The sequence below is a fragment of the Dryobates pubescens genome, chromosome 36, assembly GCF_014839835.1.
Source record: "Dryobates pubescens isolate bDryPub1 chromosome 36, bDryPub1.pri, whole genome shotgun sequence".
NCBI lineage: Eukaryota > Metazoa > Chordata > Aves > Piciformes > Picidae > Dryobates > Dryobates pubescens.
This window is the reverse complement of record NC_071647.1, coordinates 3,632,435-3,651,765: the sequence shown is the minus strand read 5'-3', so window position 1 is coordinate 3,651,765 and position 19,331 is coordinate 3,632,435. Positions and strand designations below refer to the sequence as shown.

Sequence of the window (19,331 nt, the reverse complement as noted above, 5' to 3'; positions counted from 1 at the left end):
AAGTGCAAAAGGTACTGGGAAGAGCAGGAGAGCAGAGAGTCCGTGTGCATGTGTGGGTGTGTGCTGGGGTGGTGTGCTCTGGGGTGGTTGTGTTATAGGAAGCTCACGGAGGGATTTGGAGGTGGCTAATGATAGCTGGTAGTTTTAATATGCTGAAGTTTACTTGTGCAACTTTACTCCATCCTTTTGGGAAAGGAAGAGTGCTCTCTGTCCCAGGCAGAGCACCTTCAAACAGGTTCAGGTTGCAAATGTCCGATCACCCCCTTTGCCTCCCCACTTTGCCCCAGCTTGCTCCTTTTACTCCTGGTTGTCTTAGTAGTACCCACCTGGGGAGAGCCAGCAGCACACAGTGCACCAGGACTGCCCTGGTAGGGACAGGATCTGGGCCGTGCTGTTGCCCTATACTGGGAGCAGAGTCCACGGAACCAGAAGCCAAAGCCCAGCACCAGGGGCCAGGCTGGCACTGGGCACAGCAGGCCTCTGGTTATGGTGGCAAGGAGACCACAGGCGAAGACCATGAAGGATGCCTCCTCCACGGGCACTCCAGGGTAGCAGGACACCCTCAAGAGTAGTATTTTTTTCGGTACACAGCTCAAGACTTTACCTCGCAGGGCGCAAAGGCGCCGGGAGGGACGAGCCCCTTCGCGGGGTCTGCCCCACGGCCTCTCACACCGGGGACCAGCGCCGAGGGCTCGAGGCAGTGAAAGAGACAGAAACTCCGCGCTCCCCCCGCCGTGTGGGCGGCGTGCTGCCCCGGCTCCGCGCCGCTGCCCACCGAGGACACGCCGGAGCCCACCACCGCCCCGAGCCCCGCAGCTCGGCCATCTCCGTCCCCACTCGGGCAGCTCCGCCAACAGAAACGCTTCCGTCTGGCTTAGGAAGCCAGGGCTTTCCCAGCTGTTTTCCGTCAGCGTTCGGCTCTTTCCGCCTCAAGCTTCGGGTGTTTCCGGCAGGCCGTTCGGGTGTTTCCGCTACCAGCTTCGGGCGGACTCGGCACTCGGCCGGCCTCGTTCCTTCCCTCCCCGCCGCCTGCCCCGGTAACGGTCGCTGGGAGTTTAAATGAGCAGGGGCCGGGCCGCGCCGCGCCGTCGCCGAGACACGCACTGAGGCGGGGCCGGGGCCGCCCCGCTCCGGGCTCGGCGAGAGGAGGAGGCGGAGGCCGGGGAGAGCAGGATGACGGTGCTGCAGGAACCCGTCCAGGTACCGACCCCTGGGCGGCACGGGCTTGGGCTCGCCGCCGCGCTCAGGCCCCAAGGCCCGGCCCGGCCTGGAAGGGGGAGCCGGGCCCGCCGCGCCGCCGTCTCCCCGGGGGAGGCCTCCCCGCCGCCCGGCCCTCTCTTGTGGCGGGGGCCCCTTCTCCGTTCGGGCCGCTCGTGGTGGGGCTGCGGGCCCTGGGGGTCCCCTCCGCCGGTGGGAGCGGGTTTGGCCCGCTGGGCGCACCGGCTGCTCTCCGCCGCCAGCCTGGGCTCCTCCGCCCTCCCGGCTAGGAGCCTGGGGGGCTGCTGGGCTTCCTCCCTCCTTCGTGCGTCCCATCCTCAGCCCTTGGGGCGCCTGTGGGACGAGCTGCCCTCGCCCTTTTGCCCCTTTTGGGCCCCGGCCCGGGGGCAGCCGCCCTCACCGCAGGAGGTGTCGGTCTCCAGCGGCACCGCAGCTGTGTCGGCTTCCAGAAAAGGCCCTTTCGGCTCTCTCCGTAGATCCCCTGGGAGACCTGTTGATACCTCTCTCTCTCTCCATCTCGTTTACCTTTCCTGCATTTACTGCTATTTGATTTATCAATGCTCACAGCGTGCTCGGCTCCGTACGTGTCGTGCAAATGAAGGACGTTCCTTCCTCCCAAGGAGTTGTCTTCAGATTGGTGGGAGACTTAAGAGAGAAAATAACGTAGGTTTTGGGTTTCTACCGTATTTTAGGCTTACTGCAGCTACCATGATGGGCTTCCTGCTCTTCAGCCTTCCTATCCAAGAGGCATGATTCACAGAATTAAGAGTTGCTTTTTCATTTCACCTTTCTTGCATGCCTGTTACTCTGAGCTGTGATCTTCGTTATCAGTCATCTTAGTCGTGTCCCCATTCTTACTGTCTTTAGCTTTGTCACAGGGTGTTTTTTTCCTAGCCATGTTAGGTACCTCTTGCTGTCTCAGTAGTACATGGTAGTGTTCTGCAACAAATACAGTCAGACATTGGAATCATCTCCCAGGGGAAGCAGTGGACAGTTTTTAAGACTCAGCTTGACAGGGTGCTGGGCCAGCTCATTTCAGCTCTACTGTTACCCAGAAAGGTTGGGTGAGATGGCTCTTGGGGTTCCTTCCAACCTGGCATTCTGTGTCTGTTCTTGCTTTTGGCTCTTTTCTCTCCTAATGACAAGGTGGGAGAGGAAGGAAGACTTCTGTGGAAGACCACCCTGCTGTTGTGACCCTGTGTGCAAGATGGTGACAGTGATGGCACTGTTGTAGACCAGGGCTTTGTGTCCTTGATGCCGCTGTTCCTTGATGCTCATCTGCTCTGAGAGCGTGGGTCCGTGTGGTGCTGGAAATGCTTTTGGCCAGCTGATCCCTCTTCTGCAGGAGTCATACCTACACCACTGCTGTTCCCCCTGGAGCTGGACTGGTGTTTTGCACCAGTTGGGCCCTCTAGGAAAACAGGGGATCACAATAGAAAAGGAAGCAAGAATGCACTGCAGGGAGACTGGCAGGAAACAACAGTTAATGTTTCCGGTACCGTGCTAATTAAACTAACCAAGTGGAAAGCACTTGCTATTCTGAGAGTTCCCTGACAGAAATCTGCAGTCTGCTTTCATCTTCCAGAAAGGTGAGGACCTCCCTAGTGTCACTTTCCGTTCTTAAGCCGTTACCAGCATGGATGTTTTCGTGAGGCACTGCTGTGTTGAGTTTACCATTTGGATCGATTCTGCCTGCTTTCAAGTGCCAGATGATTCCTTTATCAGTGGCTCAGCTTTGCTGCTGTTCCTTGCTTACAGCAACACTGGCAAGTTTAGGGGTGGTTGTTTGTCGTGGCCTTGCTTGTGTCACTCCTTCTAATGGTGTGGAAGCCACCAGTGTGCCATCCAAATGTCAGTGCTTGGGTTCTGCCCACATCTGCTGGTGCAGCTGTAGTCTGCTCTGAGCAGTGGGATTGGGAGGGCTGCACTACAGGACCTTCCCAACCAGCTCCAATTCTGTGTACTGTGTCCAGTGAGTGCTTTGCCTTGTGCAGCACCCACTAGGTGAAGTGAGTGCACTTCTGATCTCCCAGTTTAACTGGAGTCTGTGTACATAGCTCTGTTTTTCTGGTTATTTTTTCTTTTAGGGCTGTGATTGGAAACATTGACACAACTCCTCATTTTTGTCATTGCAGAGATTTCCCCCCTTCCCCCCCCCCCCCCCCTTCCCTTCTGTTTGTCTGTTCTCTTCCAGCCTTTCAGATGTCTACAGGGTTTAAGCATTCCAGGGAAAAAACTGTCATCCTTACATCTGTGATATGCAAAGCACCATAGATAAGTAAAAGCATCTCTGCCTGTAAAACCCAACACTTACAAGGCAACATAACTGCATGAAATTCCATGTCCCAAAAGGCATCCTGTTCACCCATTAGATTTTGAGCAACTTCTCAAAGGTGGACAAAAGCATCAAGACTTTACACAAACAGACATCTGCTGTGCCTCCTGATGTGGTCAATTTAAAGCTCTCCAGCTCAGACATACCTTGTATCCTATGTCCTGAGCAACAGACTGGCTGCCTTCCAAATAGTTCTGAGGGGGGGGAAAAAAAACAAACCCAAAGCATCCTGGAAATCAAATGAAAACTTCCCTTGGAATTTAGCTTGAGCATTTGAATGTTCAAGGTGATCATCTGCAGTTAACCACTGGAATGGTGCTTGAGCTCCAAGGCTGTTGTCGTGGCTGGAGATGGGCAATGCTAACATCTGCCTATTTTAACAGGCAGAGTTTGCATGACTAGGAAATGCAGCATAGCTCAGCACAGAGAATTCTCCTCCTCCTCTTTGCCCACCCTGAAGTCATAAATCATGGGAGAAACTGCTTGGCATGTCAACAGACTGCAAAGCTTTGAAACTCATTTCCAAGGCTATGCAGCTGTCAGAAGAGAACACCTACCTTTTAAGAGCTCTTTGGCTTGGCTAAGAAGTGACACTTGGACAATGCACAGGGGCTTCTAGATAGAAGAGGATCCTGCTTTCAGGTTTTTTTTTTGCTCTCCTTTCTGAGGATGCTTCACTGCAGAGCTGGGGCTGGTGTGGCAGTTTTGGAATTGCCTGTTCACTTGGCACTTGTAAATTAATTCATGTTTGAAATGAGTGAGTAGGACCTGGAGGTTTATGTGGTCTGCAAACATGCTTCAATAGAACTCTGAAGCACTTTGAGCTTCCCTCCTGTCCCTGTTTGGAGCCCTGAGATCAGACACTGCAACCAGAGCTGTTTGCACGCTCCTGGGGGTGCTGCTGCTTGGGGTTGCTGCTGACAGGTTCCATGTAAAAGTTGGTAACTATTATAGGGAGGGAGCTAAGACTGTTTGGATTGTGTTTGTGGCTGTACTGTGGTGTTCTCCTCTGAAGTCTTCTGGGACTGAATAGTAGTTTTTACTGGATAAAAGTTGGGTGGTGGTGGTGTTTTCCTTCTTTGCTTCAGACCATTCTTCTGGTGTGGTTTGGCACTTGTCATGTGCTGCTGATGCTCTGTAGAGGCACTGAGCTTCTGCTAGAACAAACTGAATTACTACTTTGTAAAGAAATTGATGCTGCTGTTCAGAATTTGCTTCCTAATAGGGGCACAAAAAATCCTTTGCAGAGTTTGGGAGACAGTCATAGTTCAGAGGTCTGTCTGCTCACAAAAACTCTTACTGCCTAGGTGGCTGATTCCCTGCCACCTTCCATTCCTCTTCCTGCCCTTTTAGGGGAGGCTATATAAGGATCCAGACTTCAGCATTTGTCTGTTGAAGGCATCAGTGTCCAACTTGCACCTTTTGGGTTGTAAAATGACAACTGTTACTTAACAGGGATGTCACCAACTGACTCCTTGCTTGTACTGAGCTTCTGATCATCTGTGAATGGTGTTTGAGCCAGTGTGCAGTGTAACTTGTGCAGTGTGGCTGTGCTGCAGCCAAAAAATCACTTGTGTCCCCTCTTAGCCTCTGGCAGGATTGTTCCTGGCAGCTTGATCCTTCTTGAGAAGTCAAATGATACTGGTTTCACCACCCCCACCACCTCCATCCCTTTGTTTTGTAAGCACACAGGGCTGCAGCCCAGTACAGACAGTATTTTTAACCTAAAGATGGCACAACTTGCAGAGATTCACCTAAATGTCAGTGGGGACTTGAAGGAAGAGCTGCTTCTGAGAGCAGGAACAAAAGGAGACCTTAGGCTGCTCTGACTTGGGTATGGTCTGAAAGATTTGAACATCCTCCTGCCTTTGTACTTCTGTTCCACACTGCCTGCAGTGCACAGGACATCACACAGCCTTGGAGCCTCTCAAGGTGAAAGGGAGTGATCACTTCAGGCAGGCTCTGCAGCTGGACTTACCTGAAGGGTGGAACACAGCCAGGAGGAAATCATCAGGTGGTTTTTGCACTATCATAATCAAACTAAGAGAATCCATTTTCAAATGCTTCCACAGGAGTTTTATAAGGATCTGTGGACTTTCAAAGTATGTTGGTGGGACCTAGTGATGGAGGAAAATAGTCTCTCCTGGAGTGGTTTTGTGTGTGATGTTCTATATAGTAATTGAAGCTGTGCTGTATACTGTTCATGGAGACTGTGTAGGCATCCTGTGAAGAGAACTTGCACATTTTTCACACCCTGAGTTTATCAAGTTTGTGTTGGAAGAAGTAGCATATGGTGCATGTAACTCTGATGTTTGAATCTGTTCTAGATGAAATTGGCACTTGACTTCCCCTGCTTGGAGTAGTGTTACAGGGCTCTGCTTCTCTGGCTCTGAAAGATTTCTGCTACTTGTGGAGTGTCTGATAGGTATTGGAAGCTAATTCTCGTTGTGTTTGGTTGCTCATGAATCCTGGAGACATAAAGCACTGAGTTCATAAGTCCAGTGTGGATCAGTAATAACCAAACTGCTGCAAAATGGCTGTTTGCTTGTGGGAAGCTGCTTTGGAGCTAGAGCAAGACCTCCAGGTGGGGAGGAACTTGGTCCTCACATCAGCCCTGCTGACCTCAGAACACAAACCCTGATAAGCAGCACACCACTGCTTGTGGGGGGGAAAGGCTGAAGGGATCTAAAGAGGAATTCTTTATTTCCATCCCACTCTTCTTTTGCAGATAACAAAAGGTTCTTATTGAATCTAAAGAAAACTTGCTGTGAAACCTCCATTCTCCAGCTCTGTTCTTTAGCTGGACAGCTCAGCTAATGGTGACAGCAGTGAAAGTGGTTATGGCTATGGGGACTTCAGCAGTGCACACAGTTTGGAGTCCTCTGTGTGCATTTCATTTGCATTTCACTGGAGTTGTGCCTCTCTTTTCTGAGCACAGATATTGGCAGTTCCAAACTCTTGAGTCTGGTGTTGAGGAAAAAAGATCATACCCTTAAGCAGGTAGCTGGTTTGGACCAAGTATTGGGTATATGAGGAAAATGGAGAAGGAGGTTGCCTTTGTATATGGCTATATATCATAGAGTGGCTTAGCTTGGAAGGAACCTCAGAGATCTATTCCAACCTCCCTGCCATGGCCAGGGACACCTCTCAACAAGAGCCAGCTGCTCAAAGCCTCAATCAGCCTGGCCTTGAACACCCCCAGGGAGGAGGGTGCCTCCCTGGGCAGCCTATTCCAGAGTTTCACCACTCCCATGCTGAAGAATATCTTCCTAAGATCCAGTAAGAACATTCTCTCAGCTTCAAACCATTCCCCCTTGTCCTGTCTCTAGACACCCTCAGGAAGAGTTCCTCTCCAGCCTTCCTGCAGGATCCCTTCAGGTACTGGAAGGCAGCTCTGAGGTCCCCCTGGAGTCTTCTCCAGGCTGAACACCCCCAGCTCCCTCAGCCTGTCTTCATAGCAGAGGTGCTCCAGCCCTTGGATCATCCTTGTGGCCTCCTCTGGACTCACTCCAACAGCTCTGTGTCCTCCTTACGCTGGGGACTCCAGAACTGGATGCAGTGTTTGAAGTGGGGTGTCACAGAGCAGAGTCAAGGAGGAGAATCACCTCTATTGACCTGCTGGCCACACCTTGGCCATCTCATTCATTCTTGTGTGGTACCTAATTAGTGGCAGTAGAGAGGTGGCTGATGAGCAGAGCCCCAACACACCACTGCAACAAACCCCAGGTGTGTCATGTTCGTCTTGGTTGTGGAGGGGACACTGATATCTCTTCAAGGAAAGTGTTGGGTACCCAGCACACTTAACCAGCTGACAACCTCTAACCCTGAGGTGATTTGTAGTCCTCTTGGGTTTTGGTTTGGCATCTCTCAAGAGGAGATAGTTTTAAATGGGTTTATGCATAATGCCATTAAAAAGAGTTGGGCACCCTGCTGTTTTCTTCCCACCTCCCCTGCCCCTTCTGAGCACAGCTGAGAGCAAAATGGAACTGACTGGTAACCAGCTGGGGGGGTGGCTTTTGTTCTTACTTCTACTCAGTGTGGTGGTTTGCAGTAATTCATGCACCAGGCTGCCACCTGGAACTACTCCTGCATTTCAGTGCATGTTGGCTGAGCTTTGTGGATGGTTGTGGATGGTAACTAGTGAGCAACAATCTTAGCTGGGCTGATGACTTCAGTGCTAAGTTTGGGTCGGTTTAAGTCTCCTTCCCAGCATCAGAAACCCCCTCAAAACTTGACCTGCATATTTATCCTTCACCATTCCTCTCCTGTCTCTGGTAAAACAAGACTGAACTTTGCCTTTTGACCAGCAGAGCTCTTGAGGGTTTGCATTTCTCAAGGCTCCTCTTTAAATCTAGCCTTCTTTTCTTGTCTTGCAGGCTGCTATATGGCAAGCACTTAACCACTATGCTTACCGTGATGCAGTGTTCCTTGCAGAGAGGTTGTATGCTGAAGGTATGTACTTTGCAGAGAGAACATGGATTTCCCCCTCCTCTCCCCCTCTCTCCCCCTCCCAATTACTTCCAGTCTTCATTCCAAATACAGAGGTTTTGAGCCTCTGGTTCTGCTTTGTTTTCCTCCTGTTGTGATACTCTTAACTTTCTGCTTGGGGAAAGAGGAGGAGCAGCACCTCACAAGGATTTGCTTTTCCAGCCTCCTGTAACAGCAGCAATGTTGGTTTACAGTAAAACCTCTCTAAAAATGTGAAAATCAAGAGTTGTGTGCTTTCAATTTAGTGTTTGCAGTGATCTGGAAGAGGGTTGGGGGTTTTTTTTTGGTGACTTCAAGCACTGCATGCCTTCCAAAGGCACTTGAGGATAGATGCAGTACCCAAGTCCTGTGGATTGTGTTGATGCTGAAAGCTGTCTCTGCTTTTGATATGTTGGTTGGAGTGGTGGGTGAAAGGGAATCTTGTGATGAAGAGAGCAGTGAAAATGAGACCATGAGAATCATAGAATGGTTTAGAGTAGAAGGGAACTCAGAGATCATCTACTCCAACCTCCCTGCTATGGGCAGAGGCACCTCTCAGCTGGACTATGCTGCTCAAGGCCTCAAATCAGAGCACATGGAATGGGCCTCTCCTGTTGAATCCCTGTTATTTAATGCTGTCAGACTGAGGATGTCTTGGATGCTGAGCAGGCAGCAGTAACACAGGTCTGTGCTTTGCCAGGGTCCTTCAAAGACCATTTTCTTCTGTGTTCCACTCCTCCTTCCTTAACCTTTCTTCCATGGCCTCACATAAGCTTTTTCTTCTTTCTCCTTGATACTGATGTTCACCTTTTCTCTGTTTTGAAAGCTATTGTCCCCTTAAAAGGGCAAAAAAGACCCAACCAAACTCTAACCAACCCAACCCTGAAGCTAAAATACAAGCATAATACAATTCCTTATGCTAAACAACTTGAGGTTGTAATGCAAATTAATCCTGGTTTGTGCTCTGTGTTTTATAACCAAATGGTTTGCTTTCAGTCTCTTTGTCTGTCATGCCCACAATGGAAGCACACACCTGAATTTTGAGAGCTAAAGACTCTTTCCCTCATGTCAAGGTTACCCACAAAACCTGAGGTCATCCATCTGGTGCTTAAATGAAGTGTTGTGTGGAATATTGGAGAGTCTTATCTAGATGGCTAGAAAGGAAGTAATGTCTTAGGCATGACCTTACTGTGGCCTTCCAGTAGCTTAAGGGGAAAGCTGGGGAGGGACTCTTGAGGGTGTCAGGGAGTGATAGGACTGGGGGGGAATGGAGCAAAAATAGAAATGGGGAGATTCAGATTGATTGTTAGGAAGAAGTTCTTCCCCATGAGGGTGGTGAGACAGTGGCACAGGTTGCCCAGGGAGGTGGTGGAAGCCCTCCTGCCTGGAGGTGTTTAAGGCCAGGCTAGGTGGGGCTCTGAGCAACCTGATCTAGTGTGAGGCATCCCTGAAGGGGGTTGGAACTGGCTGATCCTTGAGGTCCCTTCCAACCCTGACAATTCTATGCTTCTGTGTGTCTGCCCTGAGCACAGCACACTGTGGGGAGCAGGGAAATATTAGACTGAAGGTAACTGCCAAGGATTTAGAAACGAAGAGAATCCACTTTATTCCAGCAGCCAGGAGAAAAAGCTGGGACTTGATAGTGAGGCTGTCTTTGCAGCATAATACTGTGCAAGAGTACTTCAAACAGCATTTACAGTGGCCAGCAGCGCTGAGAGAACAGCATGCATGCTGTCACTTGGTTCAAGCAATTAACTGCTAACAAAACATCTGGCTCCTGGTTAAAATAAGTGGTTCTACTGCAGAGCTGAAGCTGCTGAACTTGAATGCAGTGACTCCATGTTGGCAGCAGTGGTTAGTGGGGTGGGGTGTTTTTTTTTTTCACCCTGAAAAGAACCTCTTTTAAGTCCACCTGCAATTACTGTCCTTGTGGGGACATCTGTGGCTTGGTAGTTTCCCAGAACTCTCCAAGTGTGTTAAATTAGTGGATGAAAGAATTGATTTAAGTTCCCAAAAGATCTTGCAGTGGGGTTTTATTCTTTAGGATAAGGCTAATAAAATGTCTTCCCTTTGGGTCTTCAGTTTCCATTGTCCCTGCCTGGGTGATGACACAAACCAGTGAGGTTTCAGCATAGCAAAGGATTTGAGCAGATTGCTCAAAGAGGTTTTTGTACAGTGCTCATGCTCTTCTTGCTGAGGAGTTCCCTGTAGGTGGATGAACAAACATCAGAGCTGTTTCTTTAAGGATGCTATCCAGAGGGATCTTAACAGGCTTGGGCCAGTGGCAACTGCCTGAGGTACAGCAAGTCCCAAGTGCAAGGTCTTGTGTATGGGTCAGGCTAATCCCAGGCATAAATCCTGGCTGGGTGCAGAGTGGGTTGAGACCAGCTCTGAGGAAAGAGGCCTGCATGTATTGATTAATGAGAAGTTCACTCTGAGCCAGCTGTGTGCTGATGCAGCCCAGAAGGCAGCCATGTGCTGGGCTGTGTCCAGAGGAGTGTGGCCAGCAGGGCAAGAGAGGGGATTCTCCCCCTTGCCTCTGCTCTGTGACACCCCACTTCAAATACTGCACCTCATTCTGGTGTCCCCCTCATAAGAAGGACACAGAGCTGTTGGAGTCCAGAGGAGGCCACAAAGATGATCCAAGATCTGAAGCACCTCTGCTATGAGGACAGGCTGAGGGAGTTGGGGGTGTTCAGCTTGGAGAAGACTCCAGGGGGACCTTAGAGCTGCCTTCCAGTGCCTGAAGGGATCCTACAGGAAAGCTGGAGAGGAACTTTTCCTGAGGGTGTCTAGAGACAGGACAAGGGGGAATGGTTTGAAGCTGAGAGTGAGCAGGGTTAGACTGGAGCTGAGGAAGAAGCTCTTCAGTACAAGGTGTTGAGACTCTGGAATAAGCTGCCCAGGGAGGTTGTGGCTGCCTCCTCCCTTGGGGTGTTCAAGGCCTTGAGCAGCTGAGTCAAGTTGAGAGGCGTCCCTGCCTGTGGCAGGGAGGTTGGAGCAGCTGATCTCTGAGGTCCCTTCCAACCTAAGCCATTCTCTGAATTCCATCTTCATGGTGGTGAGTTCTGGGAAGTATAAAGCAATGTGGAGATTTGTCTGAAGCAACTGTTTGGAATCTAACAGTGTAAAGAAATGATTTGGAGGTTGAAGTCACTTTTAAGAGCCTGTCTTTGATTTTAAAGTACAGCATTGCCTCCTGGGGCTTAGAGTAGAGCTTCCTTCCAACTCCTAACATTCTGTGACTTGAGGAAGTATAAAGACTGGGGTTGGGCACCATGGATGGGCTCCAATCTGTGAGTGTTTGGATATCTCCCTTCCTTTTTTTTTTTGCTTAAAACACTGCAAACAGTTAAAATGAAGTCATGGAGATACTTCACACAATCAGTGCTGGAATTAACACCACACCACAGTCATGCTCACTGTTGCCTCACAAAAGTGTTCTCTGCAGTTTAAAGTTTCAGCTGCTAACTTGACAGGAAGGTTTTAAAGTTACCTCAGGGCTTGGCACTGGCCTTGATGCTGCAATCACAACTGAAATCAGCAGGGCCTGACCTCAGCCTTAAATCAGGCTGCCAAGTCAGGTTCTCAGTGCAGTGCATAATTCATCCCTGCAATGGAAGAAGTGTTGAAGCAGACATCACACTTGAACACTCTCAGTTTCTGCCAGAGAGAAATGTTTCTGTCTCGATCACTCCTGTCCTCTGTTTGGACACAGATGGCTTTCCCTGAAGCTTGACTTCTTCATTCATTATTTAGACACTTAGCAGGAGTCAGCTTGAGATGCAGACTTGTAGGAGAGCTGTGCCTCTCAGTTGCCTAACAAAACAAATAAAGCATCTGAAGGGTAACAGCCAGCAGTGCTCCCAGTGAGCATCAGTGTAGGCAGCAGCAAAGGACAAGGCTTATGGCTGGGGTAGGGGTGGCTGGCAGCTGCCTGACTTTACAGATCCCACAGACTGCATTGGCTTGGAAGGGACCCTCAAAGGGCATCTTGTCCAACCCCACTGCAGGCAGCAAGGACACCTCCAACTAGATCAGACTGCCAAGGGCCACCTCAAGTCCCATCTTGAATGTTTCCATGGATGGGGCCTCAAACACATCTCTGGGCAACCTGTGCCAGTATTTCACCACCCTCACTGTGCAGAACTTCCTCCTGATGTTCAACCTAAATCTGCTCTGCTCCAGTTTCAAATCCTTGCCCTTTGGCCTATCACCACAGGCCCTTCTGAAGAGTCCCTCCCCAGCCTTCCTGCAGCTCCCCTTCAGATATTGAAATGGAGCTCTTAAGGTCTCCCTGGGCCCTTTTCTCCTCCAGGCTGAATGACCCCAACTCTCTCAGCCTGTAGTCATTACAATGAGAGAGTCTGCTGCACTGTCATGTGGGGATACAGCAACAAGTGCTTCAGGAAAAAATAACAGAAGTAAAACTGCAGACAGGAAGAGGCCACTTGAAATTAGGATTAAAAGCATCAATTAGCTACTTAGGTTGAACTCTCTTCCTTCTGCAAGCTCTTGTGCTTCCCAGCAGCTGTTGCTGTGCCAGTGTTTGTGCACTGCTTTTTGCCTGGTGCACAGTGTTACTGGTGGGTGTGCTAACACTCAGCCAAGCCTTGGTGTGGCCAATGAGTTGTTGAAGTCTCTCTCCTCCAGGAATGACTCCTTTGCTGGCCTCCCTGTTACTTTTACAAGCTGGCTAATCACTGATTGAGATTGGGAAGCCAGAAGGATCAAAGTTCTCTTCCAACAGTAGATACTAAGAGTTGATCTGACTATGCAATGTTCCATAGGGGAGTTTATTATGCTGATGAATAAAGAAATGCTTTTCATTCTCCTCCCCTTCTGCTCTGCAATGGTGAGGCCACATCTGCCCAGTTTTGGGTGCCCAGTTCAAGAGAGACAGGGAACTACTGGATAGAGTCCAGTGGAGGCTATGGAGATGCTGAGGGGCTGGGAGATGCTGGAACACGTTGCCCAGGGAGGCTGTGGATATCCCCTCTGTGGAGGTGTTTAAGGCCAGGGTGGATGAGGCCTTGAGCAGCCTGGGCTAGTAGAAGGTGTCCCTGGCCATGGCAGGGGGTTGGAACTGGATGATCTTTAAGGTCCCTTCTGACCTAAACCACTCTCTGAACCTCTGTGAGGAGCAAAGGCTGAGAACCCTGAGGCTGTTGAGCCTGGAGAAGAGCAGCCCCAGAGGTGATCTGCTCAATGCTCAGTAAGAGCTAAAGGGTGTGGGGGTGAGAGGCTGGGGCCAGACTCTTCTCAGTGGTGCCCAGCCACAGGACCAGAGGCAGTGGGCACAAACTGGAACCCAGGAAGTTCCAGCTAAATAGGAGGAAAATCATTCCTGTGAGGGTGCTGGAGCTCTGGAGCAGGCAGCCAAGAGAGGTTGTGGAGTCTCCTTCTCTGGAGAGATTCCAAACCTTGGGCAAGCTGCTGTGGTTGCCCCTGCTTTGGCAGTGGGGTTGGACAGGCTGATCCCCCAGAGATGCCTTCCAAGCCCCCCACTGCTCTGGGATTCTGTGATCCCATGATGAATGTCTCCAGTGTCAGTACCCTTGCTCCTGGCTGGCTTTTACTCCCTGCCCCCCACCATTCCTGGTGTCGAAATGCTGAGCAGCCAACTGATGCTTTTCCCTCTTCCTTTTTAGTACACTCAGAAGAAGCCCTGTTTTTGTTGGCAACATGTTACTACCGCTCAGGAAAGGCCTACAAAGCATACAGGCTCCTAAAGGGACACAGCTGTACTACCCCACAGTGTAAATACCTGCTTGCAAAATGTTGTGTGGACCTCAGCAAGTAAGTAAACCCTCTCTGTCCTGTCCAGGGCTCCAAGTGTTTGGGGTTGGGTTTTTTTGGGGTTTTGTTAGGGTTTCTCTTTGAAAGCTCTCATGAGTCAGTAATTCATGGCTCCTTCAGCCCTAAAGATTGACTTCAGTGAATTCTGCTTTCAGATATGGACCCAATGAGCATGAATCCATTTTGCAGAAGCCTCTAAAAGGTGTTGAGTAGCTTAGAGGAGCTCTCAGTTTAGGAGGAGGGAATGATGGTTGCTGAGCTGACTTAAGGAGACCACTCTGGGAAGTGTTTTGTGTTTCTCTGATACTTTGCTGACTTCCTGAAGTGTTTCCAGTATGAATTTGGTTGGGTAGGCCACTTCCCTCCTACAGTGAGCCTGCTCCTCTCACCCAGCTCCTGCTAATGGAGGGCTGAGGGAAAAGCCAGCAGAATCTGGTCTTAAAAACCTACAAACCCACCTTGAATCCACATCCAAGAATGCTGTATTCAGCATCAAAATTAACCTTGACAGACTCAGTGGTGTCAGGGTGTCTTGCTGGCTTGCTGGTGTTTAACAGCAAGAATATGGAGGGGGAAAAGCCCTGCAGTTTCCCCAGAGGCACAGGGGAAGCTCCTTAGTCTTTGGTGCTCTCTTTTAGTAGGCAAATCCTTTGACATGTTCAGAGGAATAAGGATGCCTTCCTTGACCTGGTGTGCTGCTTTTTGACACTTCAGCACTTCTGGAGCTGCTGGGGTACAGGTTTCTTTGCCTGTTGAAAGGGGAATGGTGGTAATGCTCTGCTCAAAGGTCCCAGTGGAATACATTTTGAAGCTGCTCATTCCCTCCTTTGCTTTTACAAAGTCTGGGCTGTGCATGCAGTGCAGCAGCTTCTGAGCTGCTCTCAGTGAGGTGGGATCTCTTAAACCTAGCCTTTAGAATGTGTTCCATTGAACTGTCACTGCTGTTAGCTAGATGAGCTTCCTTTGTACAGATGTACCTCATTGTCTTGTGGCAATATTGTCTGCTGGCAGAGTCAGCTGCCTGCATGTCTAATTTCCAGTGGAGGCAAGAAGAGCTGATTTGTTTGAGCAGGTGTTGCTCTCAAGTGCCAGAAGAACACCTCCCATCCCCAGCAGCTGTATGAAGTCATTGCCAATGAGTGGTCCATTGTTGGGTGCTGCTGCTTGCTGCAGGTGTGGTAGATGCAAATTAAGCCTTGCTCTCATCTTGAGCCTCTCTTGCAAGCAAGCAAGGCATGACAAATCCAAAACCTGTGCCATGTCCCAGTGTTGGATCTTAACTGAGTGCATGGAGCCTTACAGATGTGTTTCTTAGCTGGGAAGCAGCCAACTAGGTGTTCACTTAGCCCCTGTTACTACCTTCAAAACTGCAGTGTCCAGAAGACTTTCTTGTCCTCCATTTAGCATTCTACCTAAGATTAGTCCCTCCTGGAGAAGCCACGCTGTGTTGTGTCTTGGTTTTGGAGTTATGTGGGGTTTGGGCTTGTTTTTCTTCCCCCTCAGTAGAGCAGCTGAGCTCCAGAGCGCTGCACACCTCCTTGTTACTGGAGGGAGTCCTTCAATGATTTGAGATTCATTTGCAGGAACTGCTTGGTGGGTTTGCAACCTGTGAACACTGACAGTGGATTTCTGTTTCTGTTTGCAGCAGGGTGAGACCACTGGACTGCCAATACTGTGAGCCTTGTAACCCCCTTTCAACCTCTTGTTTTTTAAAAAGGCTTGCAGAAGGAGAGCAGATCTTATCTGGTGGAGTCTTGAACAAACAGAAAAGCCATGATGACATTGTTATGGAGTTTGGTGACTCTGCATGCTTTACCCTCTCCTTACTGGGACATGTCTACTGGTAATGTTGGGTTTTATTTTGTCTCATACAGCACTGGGGGCTGGCTGTTGTTTGGCCAAGCCCAGTTTTAGTCAGATGTGATTGTAGTCACCACTGGGTACACCTCTTTCAGGGTCCTGGGTATGGTGGGGTGCAGGGAGATGGCTGTGGGAGCCATTGAGCTCAGCAGTCTGGTTTGTCTTTCACCCAGAGCTTCTGATTAAACCCACTAATTCCTCTTTCCCAGGTTGTTAAGCTTGCAGTTCAAAGGTCTTTTCTATACCTTTTGGGTTTGCTTTGTGTTCTTCCCATGGAAAAACATGAAGGCCTGTTCCTCAGGGTTGCCATTTTGGTGTCCTGTGTCTGTTTTGCACAGCTGTAACCTGCAAATGAAAGTCTGGGAACTGCCACTCACAAAACCAGCAGTGTTTTACCTTTGCCTACAAAGGCTTCAGTAAGTGGGAAGGGATTGAGCAGGGATAATGTGGGTCTTGGATCCTTCTTGATTCTTCTTCATCCAAGGGCTGGAGCACCTCTGCTGTGAGGATAGGCTGAGGGAGCTGTGGTTTTTCAGCCTAGGGAAGAGAAGACTCCAGGGAGCCCTTAAGGCTGCCTTCCAATACCTGAAGTGAATCCTCCAGGAAGGCTGCAGAGGGACTTTTCCTGAGGGTGTCTAGAGACAGGACAAGGGGGAATGGTTTGAAGCTGAGAGAGAGCAGGGTTAGAGTGGAGCTGAGGAAGAAGCTCTTCAGTACGAGGGTGTTGAGACTGTGGAATAAGCTGCCCAGGGAGGTTGTGGCTGCCTCCTCCCTGGGGGTGCTCAAGGCCAGGTTGGATGAGGCCTTGAGCAACTGAGTCTAGTTGTGAGGCATCCCTGCCTGTGGCAGGAAGGTTGGAGTAGATGATTGCTGAGGTCCCTTCCCACCTAAGCCATTCTCCAATTGCCCAGCACACCTGCCCTAGTTCACGAGGAGCTGGCTGTGTGCTTTGTTCAGATACTCAGGTGTTACAGTTTAGCTTCTGATTCATATGCAAAGACACTACCCATAGACACCTGGCATGGCTGGAAGGCTTGCAGCCAGGTTGCTCTTTGCAAAGAAGCAAAGGAGCTGTTTCAAAAAGCAGCAGCATCTTTCTATCCCCCCAAAAGTTCTCCACCTCTAGCAGCGCTGCTGTTAGGTTTTCCTCTGAGGGCTGTGTCTGAATCTGCCAGCAAGCTTCAAAAGAATTCAGTAGTGCTCTGCAGGCCTGAAAACTTTGGGGATGTTGCTGTCACTTCTCAGTGGGGTTTTGGTTTTCAATTCCTCTTCCTGGAAAGCTATCCTGAACAGAAAATGCTGTTCTGAGGTTTCCCTACAAGCTGTTGTCATTCTTTTTGCAGCAAGACAGACCGGCTTGCCAAAGGATCAGAATGTTACCAAAAGAGCCTTAGTTTAAATCCTTTCCTCTGGTCCCCTTTTGAATCACTATGTGAAATTGGTGAGTCTGCAGAACTTTTACTTGCTGAAGATTGTTTTCTGTGTTTCTGCTTTCTGTCCAGCTTCCTAATTTGCCACCGCCGTGGGGCAAGGTTTGTTTCACTCCTTGGCCCAGGGAAAGGGCAGCAGAGCTCTCTTGGGAGTGGTTTTGTGAGCAGTGATGCATTTAGAATGCTTTGCCAGTGTTTACAGCTTTGGTCTTTGTTTTCTTTCATTTCCTTCTACCTCCCTGGATTTAACAATGCCATATGTTTCCCAGCCTGCAGTTAGCAGACCCTTAGAAGCTGTGCTTCTGAGAATAACTTGAAGCAAGCTATTTATAATGGAAGTTGTTGTCCAGGGGTTTGTAGTGAAGAAAAAAAACCACTTCTGATTTAGTGCATCAGAAGTGTGGCCAACAGATTGAGAGGTGTGATTCTGCCACTCTGTTCTGGTGAGACATCACCTGGAGCTCTGCATACAGCTCTGGGACCCCTGACACAAGAGAGAGACACACCTGCTCGAGTGGCTCCAGAGAAGGCCACAAAGATGATCAGAGGGCTGGAAAACCTCCCCTGTGGGGACAGGCTGAGAGCTGGGGCTGTTCAGCCTGGGGAAGAGAAGGCTCCAGGCAGACCTTAGAGCAGTGTTTCAGTATCTGAAGGGCCCCTACAGGAAGGCTGGGGAGGGACTGTTTAGAAGTGCTTATAGTGACAGGATGAGGAGCAATGGTTTGGAACTGGAGCAGGGGAGGTTTAGGTTGGACATTAGGAGGAAGTTCTGCACAGTGAGGGTGGTGAAGTACTGGAACAGGTTGCCCAGGGATGTGGTTGAGGCCCTGTCCCTGGAGACATTCAAGGTCAAACTTGATGTGGCCCTTGGCAGCCTGATCTAGTTGGAGGTGTCCCTGCTGCCTGCAGGGGGGTTGGACAAGATGCCCTTTGAGGCTCCCTTCCAACCCAAGGCAATCTGTGGATGTGCCCCTTCGAATGTCCTCCATGCCCTGTCCTCCTTGTTTCAGCCTGGTCAGCACACAGACTCAGGAATAACCCCATTGAAATATTCTTCCTGTCTTACAGGTGAAAAACCAGACCCTGACCAAACATTTAAACTAACATCTTTACAGAACTTCAGCAGCTGTCTGCCCAACACTTGCACAACGTTGGTGTCTAATCACAACATATCCCACAGGCAGCCTGAGACTGTCCTGATGGAAACACCCCAAGACACAATCGTGAGTTGAGCTAAAACCTTTGGATTTCCAGCAGCCTTTCCTGCATTAGCTGAGAGATTCTGATGAGAAACTACACTCTGTGGCTCGGGAAGGGACTTGTTACAAGGGCTTGTAGTGATGGGATGAGAGGCAATGGATTGAAGCTTGAGGAGGGCACAGTTAGACTGGAGGTTAGCAAGAAATTCTTTGCAGTGAAGGTGGTGAGACACTGGAGCAGGTTGCCCAGGGAGGTTGTGGATGTGGAGGTGTTCAGGGCCAGGTTGGATGAGGCCTTGAGCAACCTGGGCTGGTGGGAGGTGTCCGTGCCCGTGGCAGAGGGGGTTGGAACCGGCTGACCTTTGCGGTCCCTTCAAGCCAAAGCGCTCTGCGGATCTAACAACTGCCTTCTCTTTTGCAGGAGCTGAACAGAATCAACCTAGAATCCTCCAACTCAAAGTACTCCTCCTTGAACACAGATTCTTCAATGTCTTACATTGACCCAGCTGTGATTTCCCCAGACTCCCTTGGGTCAGGAACTGCCATGTTTTCCAAACCGCCTCCAAACAAACCAAAAACCGGGCGGAGTTTGCTGGGAGGCCCTGCAGCTTTGACCCCCTTAACTCCAAGGTAAGTCCTTGGGCTAGACAGTTGGTGCCTCCAGCTGGGGCTGTTGGTGCCATTTGTGGTTGGATGCTGCACAGCATCGAATCATAGATCACAGAACCATAGAATCAGTAAGGGTGGAAAAGACCTCAGAGATCATCAAGTCCAACCCATCACCCAACACCTCCTGACTAAGCCATGGCTCCGAGCGCCACATCCAGTCCCTTTTTGAACACCTCCAGGGATGGGGACTCCACCACCTCCCTGGGCAGCACATCCCAATGGCTAACAGCTCTCTCTGTGAAGAACTTTCTCCTCACCTCCAGCCTAAACTTCCCCTGGCACAGCTTGAGACTGTGTCCTCTTGTTCTGGTGCTGCTTGCCTGGGAGAAGAGACCAACCCACACCTGGCTACAG

At 50.0% G+C, this 19,331-nt stretch overlaps 1 protein-coding gene across 4 annotated transcripts in view; it reads left to right on the top strand.

The window, feature by feature from the left end:
* Nucleotides 1-1,012: 1,012 nt before the first annotated feature.
* CDC27 (cell division cycle 27) overlaps nt 1,013-19,331 on the top strand; it is a 45,028-nt gene continuing 26,709 nt past the window's right edge. For all 4 annotated transcript variants that reach the window (XM_054176864.1, XM_054176863.1, XM_054176862.1 and 1 more), the window contains exons 1-7: nt 1,013-1,200; nt 7,930-8,005; nt 13,672-13,819; nt 15,537-15,662; nt 17,023-17,120; nt 18,178-18,332; nt 18,730-18,938. In XM_054176864.1, the coding sequence (XP_054032839.1) occupies nt 1,174-1,200; nt 7,930-8,005; nt 13,672-13,819; nt 15,537-15,662; nt 17,023-17,120; nt 18,178-18,332; nt 18,730-18,938 (839 nt within the window). In that variant the 5' untranslated portion in view covers nt 1,013-1,173. The remainder of the gene's footprint in view (nt 1,201-7,929; nt 8,006-13,671; nt 13,820-15,536; nt 15,663-17,022; nt 17,121-18,177; nt 18,333-18,729; nt 18,939-19,331) is intronic.